Below are 16310 nucleotides of genomic sequence, written 5' to 3' on the forward strand. Positions count from 1 at the left end.
CCCAATTAGCAAGTACCATCTATAGGCAGCTGCTTGGAACTGAGAAGGTGCTTGGCGAGTGATTGCACCTGTGTGGTGGTGGACTTTTTTGGTATTGCTGTGTGCCTTTTGAGTCATGGATACAGCAACTCTTCCCCGTCAGGAAAGCTGATGAAGCCGGGTGGCTTCATTGACTTCCTGCTTTCTTGCTTAGTAGTGTGCACATTTGGTTGATGCATACATGTTGCTCCTCCTGGAATTTGTCCATGGTATTGTGAGAAACCGATGAAGAACCACATTGAGGTGGTAGTGTGGTCACCCATTTGCCATTGTGTTGTGTATAGGCGAATGTGATGTGCAGTGCTCGCTACTGCTGGTGCATCACTGGCTGGCTACAGTAGGACCCTGCTGCTGGAGGTGCTGGTGGGGGCAGTTGCCAACTGTGTCAGAAGGTTCCCCAGATGGCTGGCTGCATACAAGTCTTCAGATTCTATAAAAGAAAACAGCCTAGGAGTTCTGCCTACATGCATGTGAGTAGGGTGCAGCCTGATTTGATTTTTAAGGTGTTTTGTGACTCCATGTGAACACTGAACTTTGAACATTACATTACCAAGCTGCTCTGCGAGTGTGCTAGGTACCTGTCACTTATTCCCATACTTGTACATTATAATGAGTATGGTATAAGTCAATTAAAAAAAATTGTGTTTTGACTGTTGCTGAAGCTCAGGTTGTGGATGCATGAGCACTTTAAAATTGACATTAATGTGCAATGAAGTCTTCCATGTAGTTTATGTGCTGGATATTGTGCATGATGTGGAGAAGCTCTGTACTGAAAGAGGAACATCAATAAAGCAGTTTCTTTATTGTACTACTAGTCAAGCTGCATCATGTGTGATGATGTGAAAGTGTGATCGAATCTTTCAGCGAGCCCATTGGCCTCAGTATGAAATGGTAGTCTTGAAGTGTGAAATGCTGTTGCTTTTACAAAATAATTTAAATTCTTAAGAAAAAAAAGTGCTGTTGTCAGTCACAATAGATTTTGGCAATTCTTCAGTAGGAAGGACCTTTAATAAAGCCTGAATAGTCTTTGTGGAAGATATTGACGATGTCTGTATTGCAAATTGATGAGGATGAGCCAGTAACTTCCAAGAAATAGTCCTGTTAAATCAATACACAGACGTGACCAAGGATTCTGATGCCTGTGGCTACAGAAAATATTGTTGAGACGAAGCTGGCTGGTATGATTGACATAAGTGCCATTTTGCCAGCATCGTTTCAATGTATTTGTCTATATTGTTGCAGTTGCAAAGCGTTTGGTAGAAACTATGCTCCAGCAGCATTGCTGTGTCATCTGTTGTACCTTAGAATTTAAGCACCACAGGGATAATCACTTGTGTCTTGTCAGATTCTGAATGTAACAGAATGACACCTTTGCACACTGTAAATGCCTGCCTTATATTCCAATAAGATTTAATCTTTGGCTGATTAAGGAACTTCTTATCAGTAGGTCATTTCATTTGAATGTTGTTGTTGTTGAGATCTTCAGTCTGAAGACTGGTTTGATGCAACTCTTCGTGCTACTCTATCCTGTGCAACCCTCTTCATCTCGAAATAACTACTGCACCCTACATCCTTTTGAATCTGTTTATTGTATCAATCTCTTGGTCTCCTTCTATGATTTTTGCCCCCACAATTCCCTCCTATACTAAACTGGTGATCCCTTGATGTCTCAGAATGTGTTCTACCAACCAGTCCCTCATTTCAGTCAGGTTGTGCCACAGATTTTTTTTCCCCCTCAGTTCTGTTCAGTACCTCCTCATTAGTTGCATGATCTAAACATCAAATCTCAGCATTATTATGTAGCACTATATTTCAAAGGCTTCTATTCTCTTCTTGTCTGACCTGTTTATCGTCCATGTTTCACTTCCATACATGACTACACTTCATTCAAATGCTTTCAGAAGACACTTCCTAAATTTAAATCTGTATTCAATGTTAACAAACTTCTCTTCTTCGGAAATGCTTTCCTTGTCATTGCCAGTCTAGATTTTATATCCTCTCTTCTTTGGCCATCATAAGTTATTTTGCTGCCCAAATAACAAAACTCGTCTACTTCTCTTAATTCCATCATCCTTGTTTTGCCTTTGTTGATGTTAATCTTATATCCTTTCCATTTTAATATACTGTGTAATCTTAGAAAAATCTGTATCTTTTGCACAAGTTTGGTAATTAAATTACAGTTTACTGGGAAATTTTTCACAGTGTCTTGACTACCGATATCTGTTGAAAAACAAATATCAGCTTATGAGACAAACTTTTTGTTTTGCTCTATTGGCATACATGAAAGCAAAACTGCATGAACATTTGTGCTGTGGACCTGAAAATAATTACATAGTCATATTTCGACAGAAGTAGTGCCCAGCACCACAAATGCTGAGCTGTCAAAGTGTGATGACTGCAAATTGCAAAAACTTTCTTCCTGATCTGACTGTAATTTCTTTGTGCCACTGTCAGAGTCCCTGAAGCATACACAGTTGCTCATTCAAAACCATGATATTGATGTGACAGAATGGCAGCTTGCCACAGTGCAAAGCATCAACAGCAGCTGTGAGCATTTTGTTCTTATCATATGTTGTAAACGTTTGGCATCAAGCAAACACTATTTTAATTTGTTAAATGCGTATTGGCGTTCACTGTTACAATTCCATCTGATTCCTTTATGTAACAACTTGTGCAGTGGTTCACTGATAGAAGCTGCCTGAGGAAGAAAATTCCTTTAATAATTTATTTGTCTTAATATGGCATGTAATTGCTTTACATCCTTGGGAGCTAGAAGGTCTTTAAGGGTGTCAGTGTGTTACAGTGTCAGTTTGATGCTGTTTGCTAGCAGTATGTGCCCTAAATATTGCACTTCATGTTGAAAGAGGCACTTATCTTTGTAGCATTTCAAATTTGCCGCTTGTAGAATTTTGAAAATAGATTCCAAATTCTGTAAGAATTCTGCCGGAAGTGTTCCTGAGATACATGCCATTAAAGTAGTACACAGCACTATGGAGCTTTCCAAATTAATTGTTCTAAATACCGCTGAAACAAGCGCAGTGCACAGGCAATTCCGAAGAGTGACCATTCGTAAAAGTAGAGATTGGATGAACCATTTATCACCATAAATCTCTGTCTCTCTTCATCCAAAGAGATCAGCAAATTTGCTTCTTCAAGATCCAGTTTGGTAAGGTAAACACTACCAGCTAATTTCTGCATCGGTTCTTCTGGCTTGGGAATGGGTATGAGTCAATAATGTATTGAATATTAACCATTGCTTTGAAATCTCTGCAGAAGCTTAGTGAGCTGTTCAGTTTCTGTACAATTGTGATTGACATAGTCCATTGGCTAGGTGGGTGATTATGGCATATTCAACCCCATTCTGTGCAAGACATTGACTTTCGCTTTTAATGCAAAAGGTTTGCATAATTTTGGCACCATATTTGACTTCACTATGACATGTGCTCATAACCTTTAATACTGGTTGTTGCTTCAAAAACAATATCATCCTATTTTTCTGATGGTTGATTAACTTTACATTCAGAACACCAGTTTGAACATGATTTACTGCTTCATGAATGGTGAAGCCATGAGTATTGTACAGATCTAATCGTAGTAAATTCCTTGGTTTATTTGAATTTACAACTACAAATTTAGTGTGTTTCATTAATTGTTCATATCTTACATTGTTAAAATTTTCCTTTTACTGGAGTACAGTTACAGTAAGTAAATGATCAATGAATTTTTGAAAGTCTGTTAGCTTTGGGAACCCTAATTTTCGCTTTGCCTGTAGGTTAGCGACTGAAATTGATGACCCTGCTTCAGTTTGAAAATTGATTGCCGCTTTGTTTGTAGAAGTTGTTTTTTGCCTCGTTTGCTTTCTTCAAATCTGTCTGAGCACACTACAGTGACACTTGAGTTGCTGACAATAATTGGAGCATGGACTTTAGGAGAGTCAATAGTGGTCGGTCCATGTTTGAAAATTATGCTTAGAATGGTTTACAAAATTCACAGAAATCTTCCTGGAAAGAAAACAGGTTAGCAGTCCCAGAATCCAGTATGCACAGAATAATGCTAAGCCACAGTGTTGGTGCAAAAACCAAAGAAATAAAACATGTACTCAAAAGGAAGTATGGAAAATAAGAATGCAACTTCTATTGATTTGCACTGCTTCATTATTGTCAGGGTTGGGAACTTACGAAAATGTCATTAATCTTGATGTTGTCCAATAGCCAACATTAGGTACAGGTCGAAATTTTTCAGCAAATCTATAACCTTTGCCTCGTCACCAGTGTTGATAACTGGCAAAAAATTGTTAACAATTATCACTTTATCTCACCACCAGATTTGGAATACTGATCTTAAATCATTTGCCTCATCACTAGTCATGGTGTTACAGATGTATTTTTTTGTCACCAGCATTGAGCTGTTGTAACTGAATGTTGGTATCAGTTGAGCGCAAACACCCACGGTAGCAGAAAGCTTATTTCCACTATAGTTCTAATTAAGATGACACCATGCACACTAGTAATATCTAATTATACACTTGCTTGACCGGGTAGATTAAAACAGAAAGGTGATAACACAATAAGAAATAGTCATTAACATTTATTAATGGTGTGGATACACAGTTTTACTTAACTTTGGTAGTAGTTTAATGTGTGACACTTCAGGTCCCATACCTAATACAGTGAAATTCTAAATAACTTTGTGTCTTTTGCATTCTTTGTTTTAGTTGTCACTATCACTGAAAGTGTTGTGCAGACACTCATAGTTAACTGTTCCTGTTTCTTTGTAAATAGCGACTGCTCTATTGGAACTGTAGTCTTCTGAATGAACTGTGTAACTGCAGGAACTGCTGGTGTTGCAGAACAGAGTGTGTGTCATTGGCTTGTTTTCTTTTTGCGTGTTGACAAAAAGATCACCATCTGCACCAGCACTAGCTGGAAGCAGAATAGTCCGAGGTTGACAGGGCTCTCTCTGGTGGCTGGCAACACTATTGGTGGGTCAGTTTGATATGCCAGTGGATGTAGTGTGGAAGCAGAAGGTAGTCCCAATTATTAAGTGTCATCTGGAGGTGGCTGCTCGGAACTGGTGGTATTGCTGTGTACCTCTCGAGCCACGTGTATAGCTAAAACATTACTGGCTGCACATGCAAAGTTACACTGTCTAGCTAAACCTACATATTCTGTTGTCATGGATGCATGTGATTGGCCCTGGTTGTTTTATGCATTAGTTAAACTTGAGTGTGAATATAATGTGAGTTTCTTGTCCCAGTGTTTAGACAAAAAGTCACAAACTACAGAAAAAGATAATTTCCTAGGATCATTCCCACGCTCCAGTTTATGACAACCTTATACAATTTGCTATTGAAATAGAGCAAAGCACTTTGCTAATATGAATTGGAAATGTTACTCGTATTGCATTATAACACAAAATAAGATGGGTAAATGTCCCAAGTTTCTTCAGATGCCTTGGAAGCAGTGAAAGGTGGTGGCTATGGAGATGTCACTGTTGCTTGGTGTAGTAGCTGCACCTGTTTCTCATCTTGCTGCTTGTGCTGCTACAGCTGTGTATCCTTCATCTCCATTTGTTGCTTCCATAACTTCAGAAATAGGGGTCAACATTGTCACTGTTCATACATTGTTGAGTAAGTCTTTTTTTTTTCACAAATATAGTATCTAGTACCACACGAAAGTGGTCAGAAACAGCAAAGTAGTGGCTGCGAGCAGATGGGCAACTGGAGGTGGGAGCAGAACTGTAAACAGTAATGTTGAGAGCAGTGTGGCTACTTGTGAGCCTGCAACCAACACAGTGAGTTGTTTAGCGAAAGGCAATAACATTTTAATTTGAAACCAGTGCTAAGAACTAGTCATTGCCAGCCAAACATATGTTCAGAGAGCAAGTCCAAACCAAGACAGTGATACATGGTCTGTCCAGAAAGTAATGCATCACTGTTTTTTTTAATTGCTCTTGTAGGTTCAACAACTAAAAATTCTTCAAAGTATGACCCTTCTGCATCAATATATTTTTGCCAGTGCAGTTTCCAAGCACCATAAACTTTCTGGAACTCCTCAATTGGGATGGGGAAGCCATCAAAGTAGCTTACACATTGTCCATGACTTGAGATGCTTTCCTTTGAAGTCCCTTTTCAACTGAGAAAACAAAAAGAATCCAATGTGACCAGGTCAGGACCGTATGGCAGCTGTGGCAACCCTGTCACATTGATACAGGTCTGGTAGGCTATGACAACAAAGGTGGTATGAGCCAGCGCATTGTCGTGGTACAGTTCCCACAATGCCCGGGACTTCTTTCGGATGCAGGCGATCCTGTGATTCAGTCTTTGGAACACTGCTGTGTAAAAGTGGGCAGGGTGACCATGTGTGTCATTCTGCACTCTGTCAGATTTGCTTGAGATCTTCACACACTTCCAGACAATGTTGCTTTTGCACGTTGGACAAAAGTCAGGCACAATTTTTGTGCAAATCTGCCACATGCCGAACTCTGCAGATACAATTTCATGAACAACCGTTTTCTGTAAGTCCAGTATTCCTGATGTCAAGCAAACACTCATTCAACCGTTGAATTCAGTAACTGGCGCACATGAGTTGCATGATCGTCTGTTCATGCAGGCCCCATCAGCGACCTACTCCTGACCTCTAAACATTTTGTGCCATCTGTTTGGCTGCGATCTGAAAGGCAGTCAACCCCAGAGGCTTCCTTTAGCATTCCAAAAGTTCCAGCGGCACCTTGAGCTTCGTACAAAACTTTATTACGTAGCAGTCCTCTAAAGGTTTCTCAGTCATTAAGTTCGATGCAACCACTACTTAGAGGTTCACAGAAGAAGTTGTACTAATCCTCCAAGAGCATGGAAGCAATTGAGTGACCTACCAATGGAAAGTTGAGGTTTCCTTCCACCCTCCCCAACCAGCCCGACTCCTCCGCAACATATAGTTGTGTCATAAAAAATTGCAATGCATTACATTCTCAACACACCCTGTCTGTGGCTCGATTGGTTTCGACATAGTGAGTGGCATGTGATGTATGGCTTCATAAAATAGTGGAATTTGGCCAAAAGGCAACTGCAATTAGGTACTGAATGGCACTACCATGATACACTACATGATCACATGACCCAGTGTGAATGCTGTTCACGGCGAGGACAGTACATTGTTGACTAAGACATCTTGGATAATCTTTGCATGGCTGTTGAGCACACTTGAATTCATTTACATCTTTCATAGACTCTTCTGTGTTGGTCAAAACCAAAAGATTGTGTAGGATATTCCATCATTCATTGACATACCAGAAGAAGCTGGAAAAAATAAAGTTCGCTGTTGGCACTTCTGTCAATGTTGCCATTAGTTTCACTTGGTTTGTTAAGTACAAAGATTCACATATTCCAGTAAATTCTTTCATATGCATTTTTATTATATTACTATAAAACTATAGTTGTTGTATTTCTTTTTGAGCAAAAAATAAAATTGTGAATAAAAATAGAGTAAAATAATCTTGCTGTTAGATTTTAATATTTTTCTATTACTTTTTCATAAATGACTAAAATATTTATCCATTCATTTTTTAAGATTTTTCATGAAGTTTTTAAGTTTTTATGTTTAACCTTCATTGGCAATCATAATTTCTGTGATCTAATTAGAAAGCTATCTAAGTATTTTGTGTTTTCTTCTTTGTAAAGCTTCCTGTGGGTAGAGGAGAAAAACCAGCACCTTTGAAGCAGCATTACATTGATAAATGGGATAGTGAATATGTTAGAATGCCTTTTTCACCACAGAATCTTTGTGCTGTTAATAAGGTAAGTAACAGTGCTTTTCGATGTTGCAAATGTAATTTAAATTTCATAGTTTTTGTTGGTTAGAAAATAAAAGAAATGGAGATTTCCTTTCCGTAAGGAAATTATGTTGCACTAGAAACAGTGATATAATATTCAGTACTAAGACTAGTGGTAATATCTCATGAACAGTTAAACCTAATGTATTTGTTTAATATGTGTAGCAAATGAATTGTGACACAATGGGAGAGAACTCATAATATACTGGAGAAGCACAGCATCGCAGAACTTTTATAGCTGTTTAGACATTCAGTGTAAGCCGGCCGGTGTGGCCGTGCAGTTCTAGGCGCTACAGTCTGGAACCGGGCGACCGCTACGGTTGCAGGTTCGAATCCTGCCTCGGGCATGGATGTGTGTGATGTCCTTAGGTTAGTTAGGTTTAATTAGTTCTAAGTTCTAGGTGACTGATGACCTCGGAAGTTAAGTCGCATAGTGCTCAGAGTCATTTGAACCGTTTGACCCATTCAGTGTATGTATGGCAGAATCAAATTGTGTATTTACGCCTTTTACAAAGAATAGAGAGGCAAAGAAACAATCTTGTGATCGCCAAGCCATGATTTGCCTGGTATCTCTGTTGAGCTCTGTTGATGGTTGTCAGCAATTCATGTTATTGGCCACAGGTTCATTCCTGTTGTGATAGTATGTAGATAACTATATTAGTTATATACCTGAGTTTTGAAGGATAACACTCACTGTAGTCCATTTTCACTGGATATTTATCTTCTTTCACTCTGCTAATTGTTAGTATCTCTCAGTATATCTTCTCACACTCTGTTCACAGTTTCCTTCTTTATTACCCTCACTTGATCTATGTAATAGCTTTTTTTAGAATTTAATGTCTTTGAGAGTCATTGCGTCCTATTACATATTTTTCATGCTATGTATCTTATTAGTCCATTAAATTTCGGGCATGCAGCCGTGGAAATAAAATTTCCTCCACTAATATTTCGGCTGTGTATTGTCCGGCCATCCTCAGAGTGAGTCACAAGACTGACGACAAGATGCCAGGTGCAGTCTTGAGCTCACATATCTCAAGAGCATTTTTAAATTGAATGGATATTGGTTCAAATGGCTCTGAGCACTATGGGACTTAACTTCTGAGGTCATCAGTCCCCTAGAACTTAGAACTACTGAAACCTAACTAACCTAAGGACATCACACACATCTATGCCCGAGGCAGGATTCGAACCTGCGACCATAGCAGTCGCGCGGTTCTGGACTGCGTGCCTAGAACCGCTAGACCACCGCGGCCGGCTGAATGGATTTTCTCCACATCAAATTCGAAGAGCATTCAATGAAAAAGTTAGAATGCATGTATGTGATGGGGAAGAAGATTGTAATTCCTTCAGATCTAGTGTGTTTTTGCCCTTTGTGGGTGCTCTTTCCTCAAGGATAGGCTGTATTATTGAGAAACACTGTGTTAAGGTGATCTTCTGGCCCCCCATGGAGATTGCAGCTTTACTCGGCTCTGTGAAGGACGATTTACAGCTTCGTAAAGCGGGTGTGTATCAGATTCCTTGCGGAAATTGTGAGAAGTTGTACATAGGTCAAACAACACGCACCGTTCATGAGAGCTGTGTGGAGCATCGAAGATACACATGCTTATTACAGCCAGACAAGTCGGCTGTGGCTGAGCATTGTATTTATACAGGGCATTCCATGAATTACAGTGATGTGAAAATTTCAACATCCACCTCTTCCTTTTGGGAATCTGTCTTCAAGGGAGCTATAGACATTAGATTAGCTAATAATTTAAGAAATAGAGATAATGGTTTTAATTTGGACAAAACATGGAATCCGGCTCTTGGGATAATTAAACTGCAGAGAAGTCATCATGGTGTCACCGCCACCAATCATACATCAATAAGCGAATCAAATGTCTGTTCACTTCCGTCACAGGTGGCGCATGTGTAAGCATATTTCTTTGCCGCCGATCAGCATCTGTGACCTGCATGCACTGTACCGCCATGGTGGAGCATATAAGGCTGCACTTGGCATCTTGTCGTCAGTCTTGTGACTCACTCTGAGGATGGCTGTACGATACACGGCCGAAATATCAGTGGAGGAAATTTTATTTGCACGGCTGCATGCCTGAAATTTAATGGACTGTTCATTACGCCACGAGAAGTTGAAAATGCACATTATGTATCTTTTTTTCTGTGAATGACATTAATGCCATCTCATGAGTGATGTCATGAACAGTACCATTTTCTTAATGTCTTATGGTATCTTAATTTATGATTCGTGGTGAAGTCCAACACTCACAACTGTTAAATCTATGCCATTGTTATTTAAATAGGCTTTCGCTGTCTGGTTTTACTTCTGTGCTGCCCCAGACATTCTCTCTGCCCTCTTTCATCTATCATGTATCTTGGATTTTGATGTGATTCTCCCACTATTTCATATCACGAATTTATTGATGTATCAGTTTGTGCATCTATAGACTGGGTGCTTCAAAAAGAAAGAACAGATTTCAGTTGTTTATTGCAGACAAACTATAAAGGATGGAAACATATTGTGCATGTCAGTGGCTAGAGGAAGGTTCAGAGTTCTGACAGAGCTGCATTGTTGTTTATTTGTAGCAACATGCGACTGTATCACAAGAGAAATCATTTCATGCATTGGAATTTGTGCGAAGTCAATCCATTGTTGAAGTGCAGTGTGCGTTCCACTATCGATTCAGCAAAAATCCACCCCTGCATAAGCAGATTTATGAATGGCATACAAACTTCTTGGAAGTTGGTTGCAAATGCAAAGGCAAGAGCAGTTGTCGGCCATGCATTTCTGATGATGAAAATGTGAAGTTTATCTGAGATAGGATCACATGGAGCCCCTCTGAAGTCCACAAAACTGGCAGGCCAGAAACTTCAACTTTCTCTTCCACAAACAACAATATGGCTTGTTCTAAAAAGATGCCTGCATATGAAGCCTTACAAGTTGAAGTTAATGCAGCAATTACATCCCGGTGGCCTTAACCAGAGGTTTTGCATTTGTATTCTCCAGGACATAGTCAAACTGACGTTTCATCTATCGATAAAATGACACTGCCATGACGTAAGAATTTGGGGTTCACAAAATCCTGGTGTCATCATCGAACATGAAAGAGAATCACTGAAACTGAATGTGTTCTGTGCCGTTTCTGTTCACAAAGTTGATGGACCATTCTTTTTTGTGGAGGAAACTATGACAGGAATGTTACACCTGGACACTCTGCAAAATTGGTTGTTTCCTCAACTTCACTAGGATTCCAGTGATTTCATTGCTACGCATAACTGCACCTCGCTTCACTTTCACTTTGAGATGTGGCATTGTCTGTACAGCACAATCCTACACCATTGGATTTGAAGAGATGGACCACAGTATCTTGTTCATTGTGTTTGGCCTCCTACGGCACCAAACCTCACACCTTGTGATGTTTTTCTGTGTAGGGTACATGAAAGACAGTCTTGTGCCACATATGGCAACTGCTCTTCAACAGCTGAGAAATTCAATTGGTGAAGCTGTTGATTCAAGAAAGAGGGGCCTATTGATTTGTGTGTGGAATGAAATTAACTACCATTTCGATGTTTCTCGAGCAACGCATGCTGCTCATGTTGAGTATATGGTGTAGTGTCTGTACGAACAAAAAACTTTAAATCTTCATCTCTCTGGTGATGTACAATTTGTGTCTATCTTTCATGGTTTGTCTATAATAAACATTTGAAAATTGTTCTTTCTTTTTGAATCACCATGTATTTTTCATAGAATTTGACTTCCTTTACCCAACAGTTAAAGATGATAACATTTTCCCAAAGGACTCATTGAGCAAAGTAACACAGTGGTTAAATCTGAAGGAGTTGAGTTAAAATCTACACCTTATCATACTCATTGTAGTCCTCTATAATTTCCCCAAAGTGAGTTTAGGTAATAAAGCCTGGACAGTTCTTAATGATCGACAGTTGGTTCTTCCTCTTCACCTTACTGCAACTGACATTGTGCTTTTTCTCTAAATATTTTCACCAGATGTTAAGTTCTGTCAAATCCTTTATTCCAGAGAAGTTTACAAACAGGTGAATGTCTCTTATTGACTAACCGAAACATTGAATTACGTAATATGCGATTTCCTTGACAGCCTAATAAATCATGAAGTCTGGAGGAAAAGATTGTGTATAAATTCTTTTATCAAGTAGGTTAAATACTGGATAAGAATTCATTTTTTACCAGTGTAACTGATCAGTTGCCTGATAGAAAATGTAGTGGATAACATTACACAAAATTGATTTCTCGTTTACATTTTTATAAATTTATTTAATCTTGTAACCTACTGCATAAAGGATAATGTAAACCAAAAAGTGTAGGCGGTATTTGACAGTGCTGAAGTTATTTTGTGAAATTGTAAATTTTGTGCAGTTAAAGCAGTTCCATATCCCATTGCAATATGCAAAATTCCAAGTGGATCCAGTGGTTCTATGTTCACCTTCATTGCAATCTTCTTTATATCGGGAATGAAATCCACTTACTTGGCCCAGGATTGATTGTGTTGTGCATGGGCACTTATGTTGCTTAAGTTTGCCACAGCATTACTTGTAGAATTTGGGCATGGACCTAGTATTTTTGATTGTCGTTTTCTTTGGAATGTTAAGCTCTGCATTTGTGCCCAACTTTTGTAATTGTGTCCATTCTTTGTCTTCACGCTTTATGATATCTTAAGAAAACCAGAATATTTTCCAGCTTTTTAAATTTTCACAGCTTTGTGATCTCTCTATTCCAGATACACACTTGGAACTCAGAATAAATTGTACTACACACAATCCTCTTCAAAACGATGCTTGATTCACTGAGATTGCATAATTAGTTCCTGAAATATGATCCTATTTATTGACACTTGTAGACTCTGTAAAATTCAAATTTGTGGGTGATTACTATGCACATATAGCTTGACATCAGCCTACTGTCAATCTCAAAGCAGTACTGGTACAGACTTTCATACTTCTCCTTTAAAATGAAACTGTTTGTAACTTTTACCAGGCTATTCTCATATCCTGAATGAATTGCTGCCTAAATCTCAAATGCACTGACTGTTTGGATTCAGTTCATCTTCACAAATGCCTGTCATCACCTGTAAAATGACACTTCAAATTATTCATATTCCATGTTAACACAGTCACCTTCACAGGAAAATATGGAATGGTAGTTTAATCTCAGTTTTGGGCATGATTCACACCCAGAACTTATTTTATGAATTAATTATGTATTTTATTGCAATATGTTGTCTTATACACAGTGCTTTTGTTTGTTTTTCAGAATGATGGAAGTTCAAAAAATTCACCACGCCGTGTCTGGGAGCTTGTAGAAGAAGCTTTGCTTAGGAATATAGTATCATCCCAACAGCTGGAAGCAGCCATACTGTCATATTGTAGTGGATATGGTCGAATCTGGGACTTTACGACTCTGCACTATTTTTTGTCTGATGTAATAATGTTATCTTTCACTATTATCTATTACAGTTGCATGATACATTAATGTTTGTAACTTGCTTTACATTCTCGATTAAAAATTCTTGCTTTTGACACTTGTCACCTGGTGCTTTAATGTTATCACATTGGTTGTCAGTTATGCATCAGTTTAGACTTGCACAACAGGTAGTAGGCTGCCAACGAGCTCCAGAGACCGTTAAATTGAGCTACTGGGCAGCCCCGATAACGGTTTATACTGGTACAACACACTACTCGAGAATTAAAAGTGCAACAATGATTTGTTGTGGTTTTGGCAACAGCACATGGTTTGCAGAGGGAGTGAGTTATTTGGTGGGTACAGCACTGCTCTGTTGAAGCACTGAGCAGGCCTTGTTGATATAGAGGGCAAGTGATGCAGTATGAAAGTTCTAAAAATGAAATATAGTGGTGTCATCATGGGGAAATCTGCCAAGTTAAGCAACTTTGATAACAGTGATGTTGTGATGGCCTAGAATTGAAGTACAAATATCATATTTTTGTCCTGCAATCGCTTACGTAGATGTTAATGGATGAAATTGAAACTTGTAATAGAATACGAGAAGAAATTAAGATTAAAGTTTAATGTACAATTGATGATGAGATCATAAGAGAAGGAGCAAACACTTAAGAGTAGAAAAGGACAGGGAAGGAACACAGCCAAGCCCTTTTCAAAGCTACCATCCCAAAAACTGCAAGTTTATATCCCATGTGTGTCACCAAGAGTAGTCAGGTGTTTCAGCAGAAGTTTAGACCTTTTGGGAATGGGGGCTGAAGTTTTGTGTAATAACTGGTCGTAACCACATAGAACACATCCTGTAGTGTTGGTAGACAGTTGATGTCAGGAGAATAGAGGAAAAGAGGGATCATTCTAGAAAGAGCTGCTAATGATTTTTTCATGGACATTTACAAATGGTTTCTATCCAGTTTTCTGACATTAAACTCTGAAAAACTTGATAATTGCAGTTCAGAACTTGCAAGAAGTCTCCACCCAACCAACATATAAAATTCGAGGACATGCAGATAGAAGAGATTCTTGGGGTTAATACTTTGTTGTAAATTCAATTTGCAAGAAGATACAACACAACTACTGTAATGCGTAAATAATTATTTGTTTGCGGTGTGAAGGTTATTAAATATGGGTGATATAAAAAATAAAAGCTAGCATACTTTGCTTATGTTCGTACTGTAACGTCAAATGGTATAATAAGTTTGAGTAACTCTTCAAGTCAAGCTTAAGTTTTGTGGGAATAAAAGTGTGTAACATGAATTATTTGTGGTGTAAATTCAGGGAAGTCTTTCAAAAGCCTGCTCACAGAACCAGGTATATTAACTGTTGCTTGTCAGCATATTTATTCCTTAATGGAATTAGTCATAAGTAATGTATCTGTCTTTCAAATCAACTTGACACAGTTTCAGTGCAGTTATGTGATCGGTGTGTGTATGACTTGAAAACTATTTTTGGTGATGATGAAATATGGCCACAGTAGTGTTGGGTATTATCTTATGCACTGAGTAAGTTGTAAAAATGTTTTGTCATTTCTCATATCCTAGAGTACTATGTCACTTAGAATTTGCAGAACGAACATCAGCATATCAGTTCTGTTGTAAATATGTATTATGTGTTTTTGTTTTTCTAACATGTTCCATGTCTTCAAGGACCTCTTCAATATGAGTCTATGGAACATACAGTGTATCTAATCTCTAATTTCATCAAAAGGAGTTTGCTACAAATCTGTTGTATTGTGATAATATGGTTGGTATGTAAGCCCTTCATGATTGTGTTCCATCCAGTAGGTGTAAATCTGTTGCAATTCTTCCTAAACATTGTGTGGTCTGAACACCACATACATCATTCCAGAAAATCACCATCCCGTAACTTATTGCATTTCTTATGTTTGAGAAAATATTACAACAGTAAAACAGTGACAAATCAATCAAATTATTGTCCATTGCAGCAATTGATGTCTGGACAGTGGACATACATAACAGATCAGAAAATTCCAGTAGCTTTAGGGTGAGTTATGGGTCCTTTCTAACTTATAAAGTAATCTCTCTCCCCCTATTTTTCTGGAATTTCCAATATCACAAAATATATTTACCTCTTTGTCAGGGAGTTACAGATTTTTTAAAGCTTTTGACTTGATTTCAATGAGATCTGTACTGACGTGACTTTAGCAACTAGTTATTGTTTCAATGTATCACAACATACTCAAGATTATATATAATTTAATTGATATCAATATAATAGAAGGAAACATTCCACATGGGAAAAATATATCTAAAAACAAAGATGATGTGACTTACCGAACGAAAGCGCTGGCAGGTCGATAGACACACAAACAAACACAAACACACACACAAAATTCAAGCTTTCGCAACAAACTGTTGCCTCATCAGGAAGGAGGGAAGGAGAGGGAAAGACGAAAGGATATGGGTTTTAGGGGAGAGGGTAAGAAGTCATTCCAATCCCGGGAGAGGAAAGACTTACCTTAGGGGGAAAAAAGGACGGGTATACACTCGCGCACACACACACACACACATATCCATCCACACATATACAGACACAAGCAGACTTGTGTCTGTATATGTGTGGATGGATGTGTGTGTGTGTGTGTGTGTGTGTGTGTGTGTGTGTGTGTGTGTGTGTGCGCGAGTGTATACCCGTCCTTTTTTCCCCCTAAGGTAAGTCTTTCCTCTCCCGGGATTGGAATGACTTCTTACCCTCTCCCCTAAAACCCATATCCTTTCGTCTTTCCCTCTCCTTCCCTCTTTCCTGATGAGGCAACAGTTTGTTGCGAAAGCTTGAATTTTGTGTGTATGTTTGTGTTTGTTTGTGTGTCTATCGACCTGCCAGCGCTTTCGTTCGGTAAGTCACATCATCTTTGTTTTTAGATATATAATTTAATTGGATAGATAAAAATTCTACTCACCAAGTGGCAGCAGAACACACACAAAAAAGACTGTTGTAA

General features: G+C 38.6%; 1 protein-coding gene across 2 annotated transcripts in view; it reads left to right on the forward strand.

The window, feature by feature from the left end:
- LOC126261688 (poly(ADP-ribose) glycohydrolase) overlaps positions 1–16310 on the forward strand; it is a 121148-nt gene that overhangs the window by 39106 nt on the left and 65732 nt on the right. For both annotated transcript variants that reach the window (XM_049958562.1, XM_049958561.1), the window contains 2 exons: positions 7715–7831; positions 13151–13318. In XM_049958562.1, the coding sequence (XP_049814519.1) occupies positions 7715–7831; positions 13151–13318 (285 nt within the window). The remainder of the gene's footprint in view (positions 1–7714; positions 7832–13150; positions 13319–16310) is intronic.

This window comes from Schistocerca nitens, chromosome 1 (genome assembly GCF_023898315.1).
Source record: "Schistocerca nitens isolate TAMUIC-IGC-003100 chromosome 1, iqSchNite1.1, whole genome shotgun sequence".
Lineage (NCBI taxonomy): Eukaryota > Metazoa > Arthropoda > Insecta > Orthoptera > Acrididae > Schistocerca > Schistocerca nitens.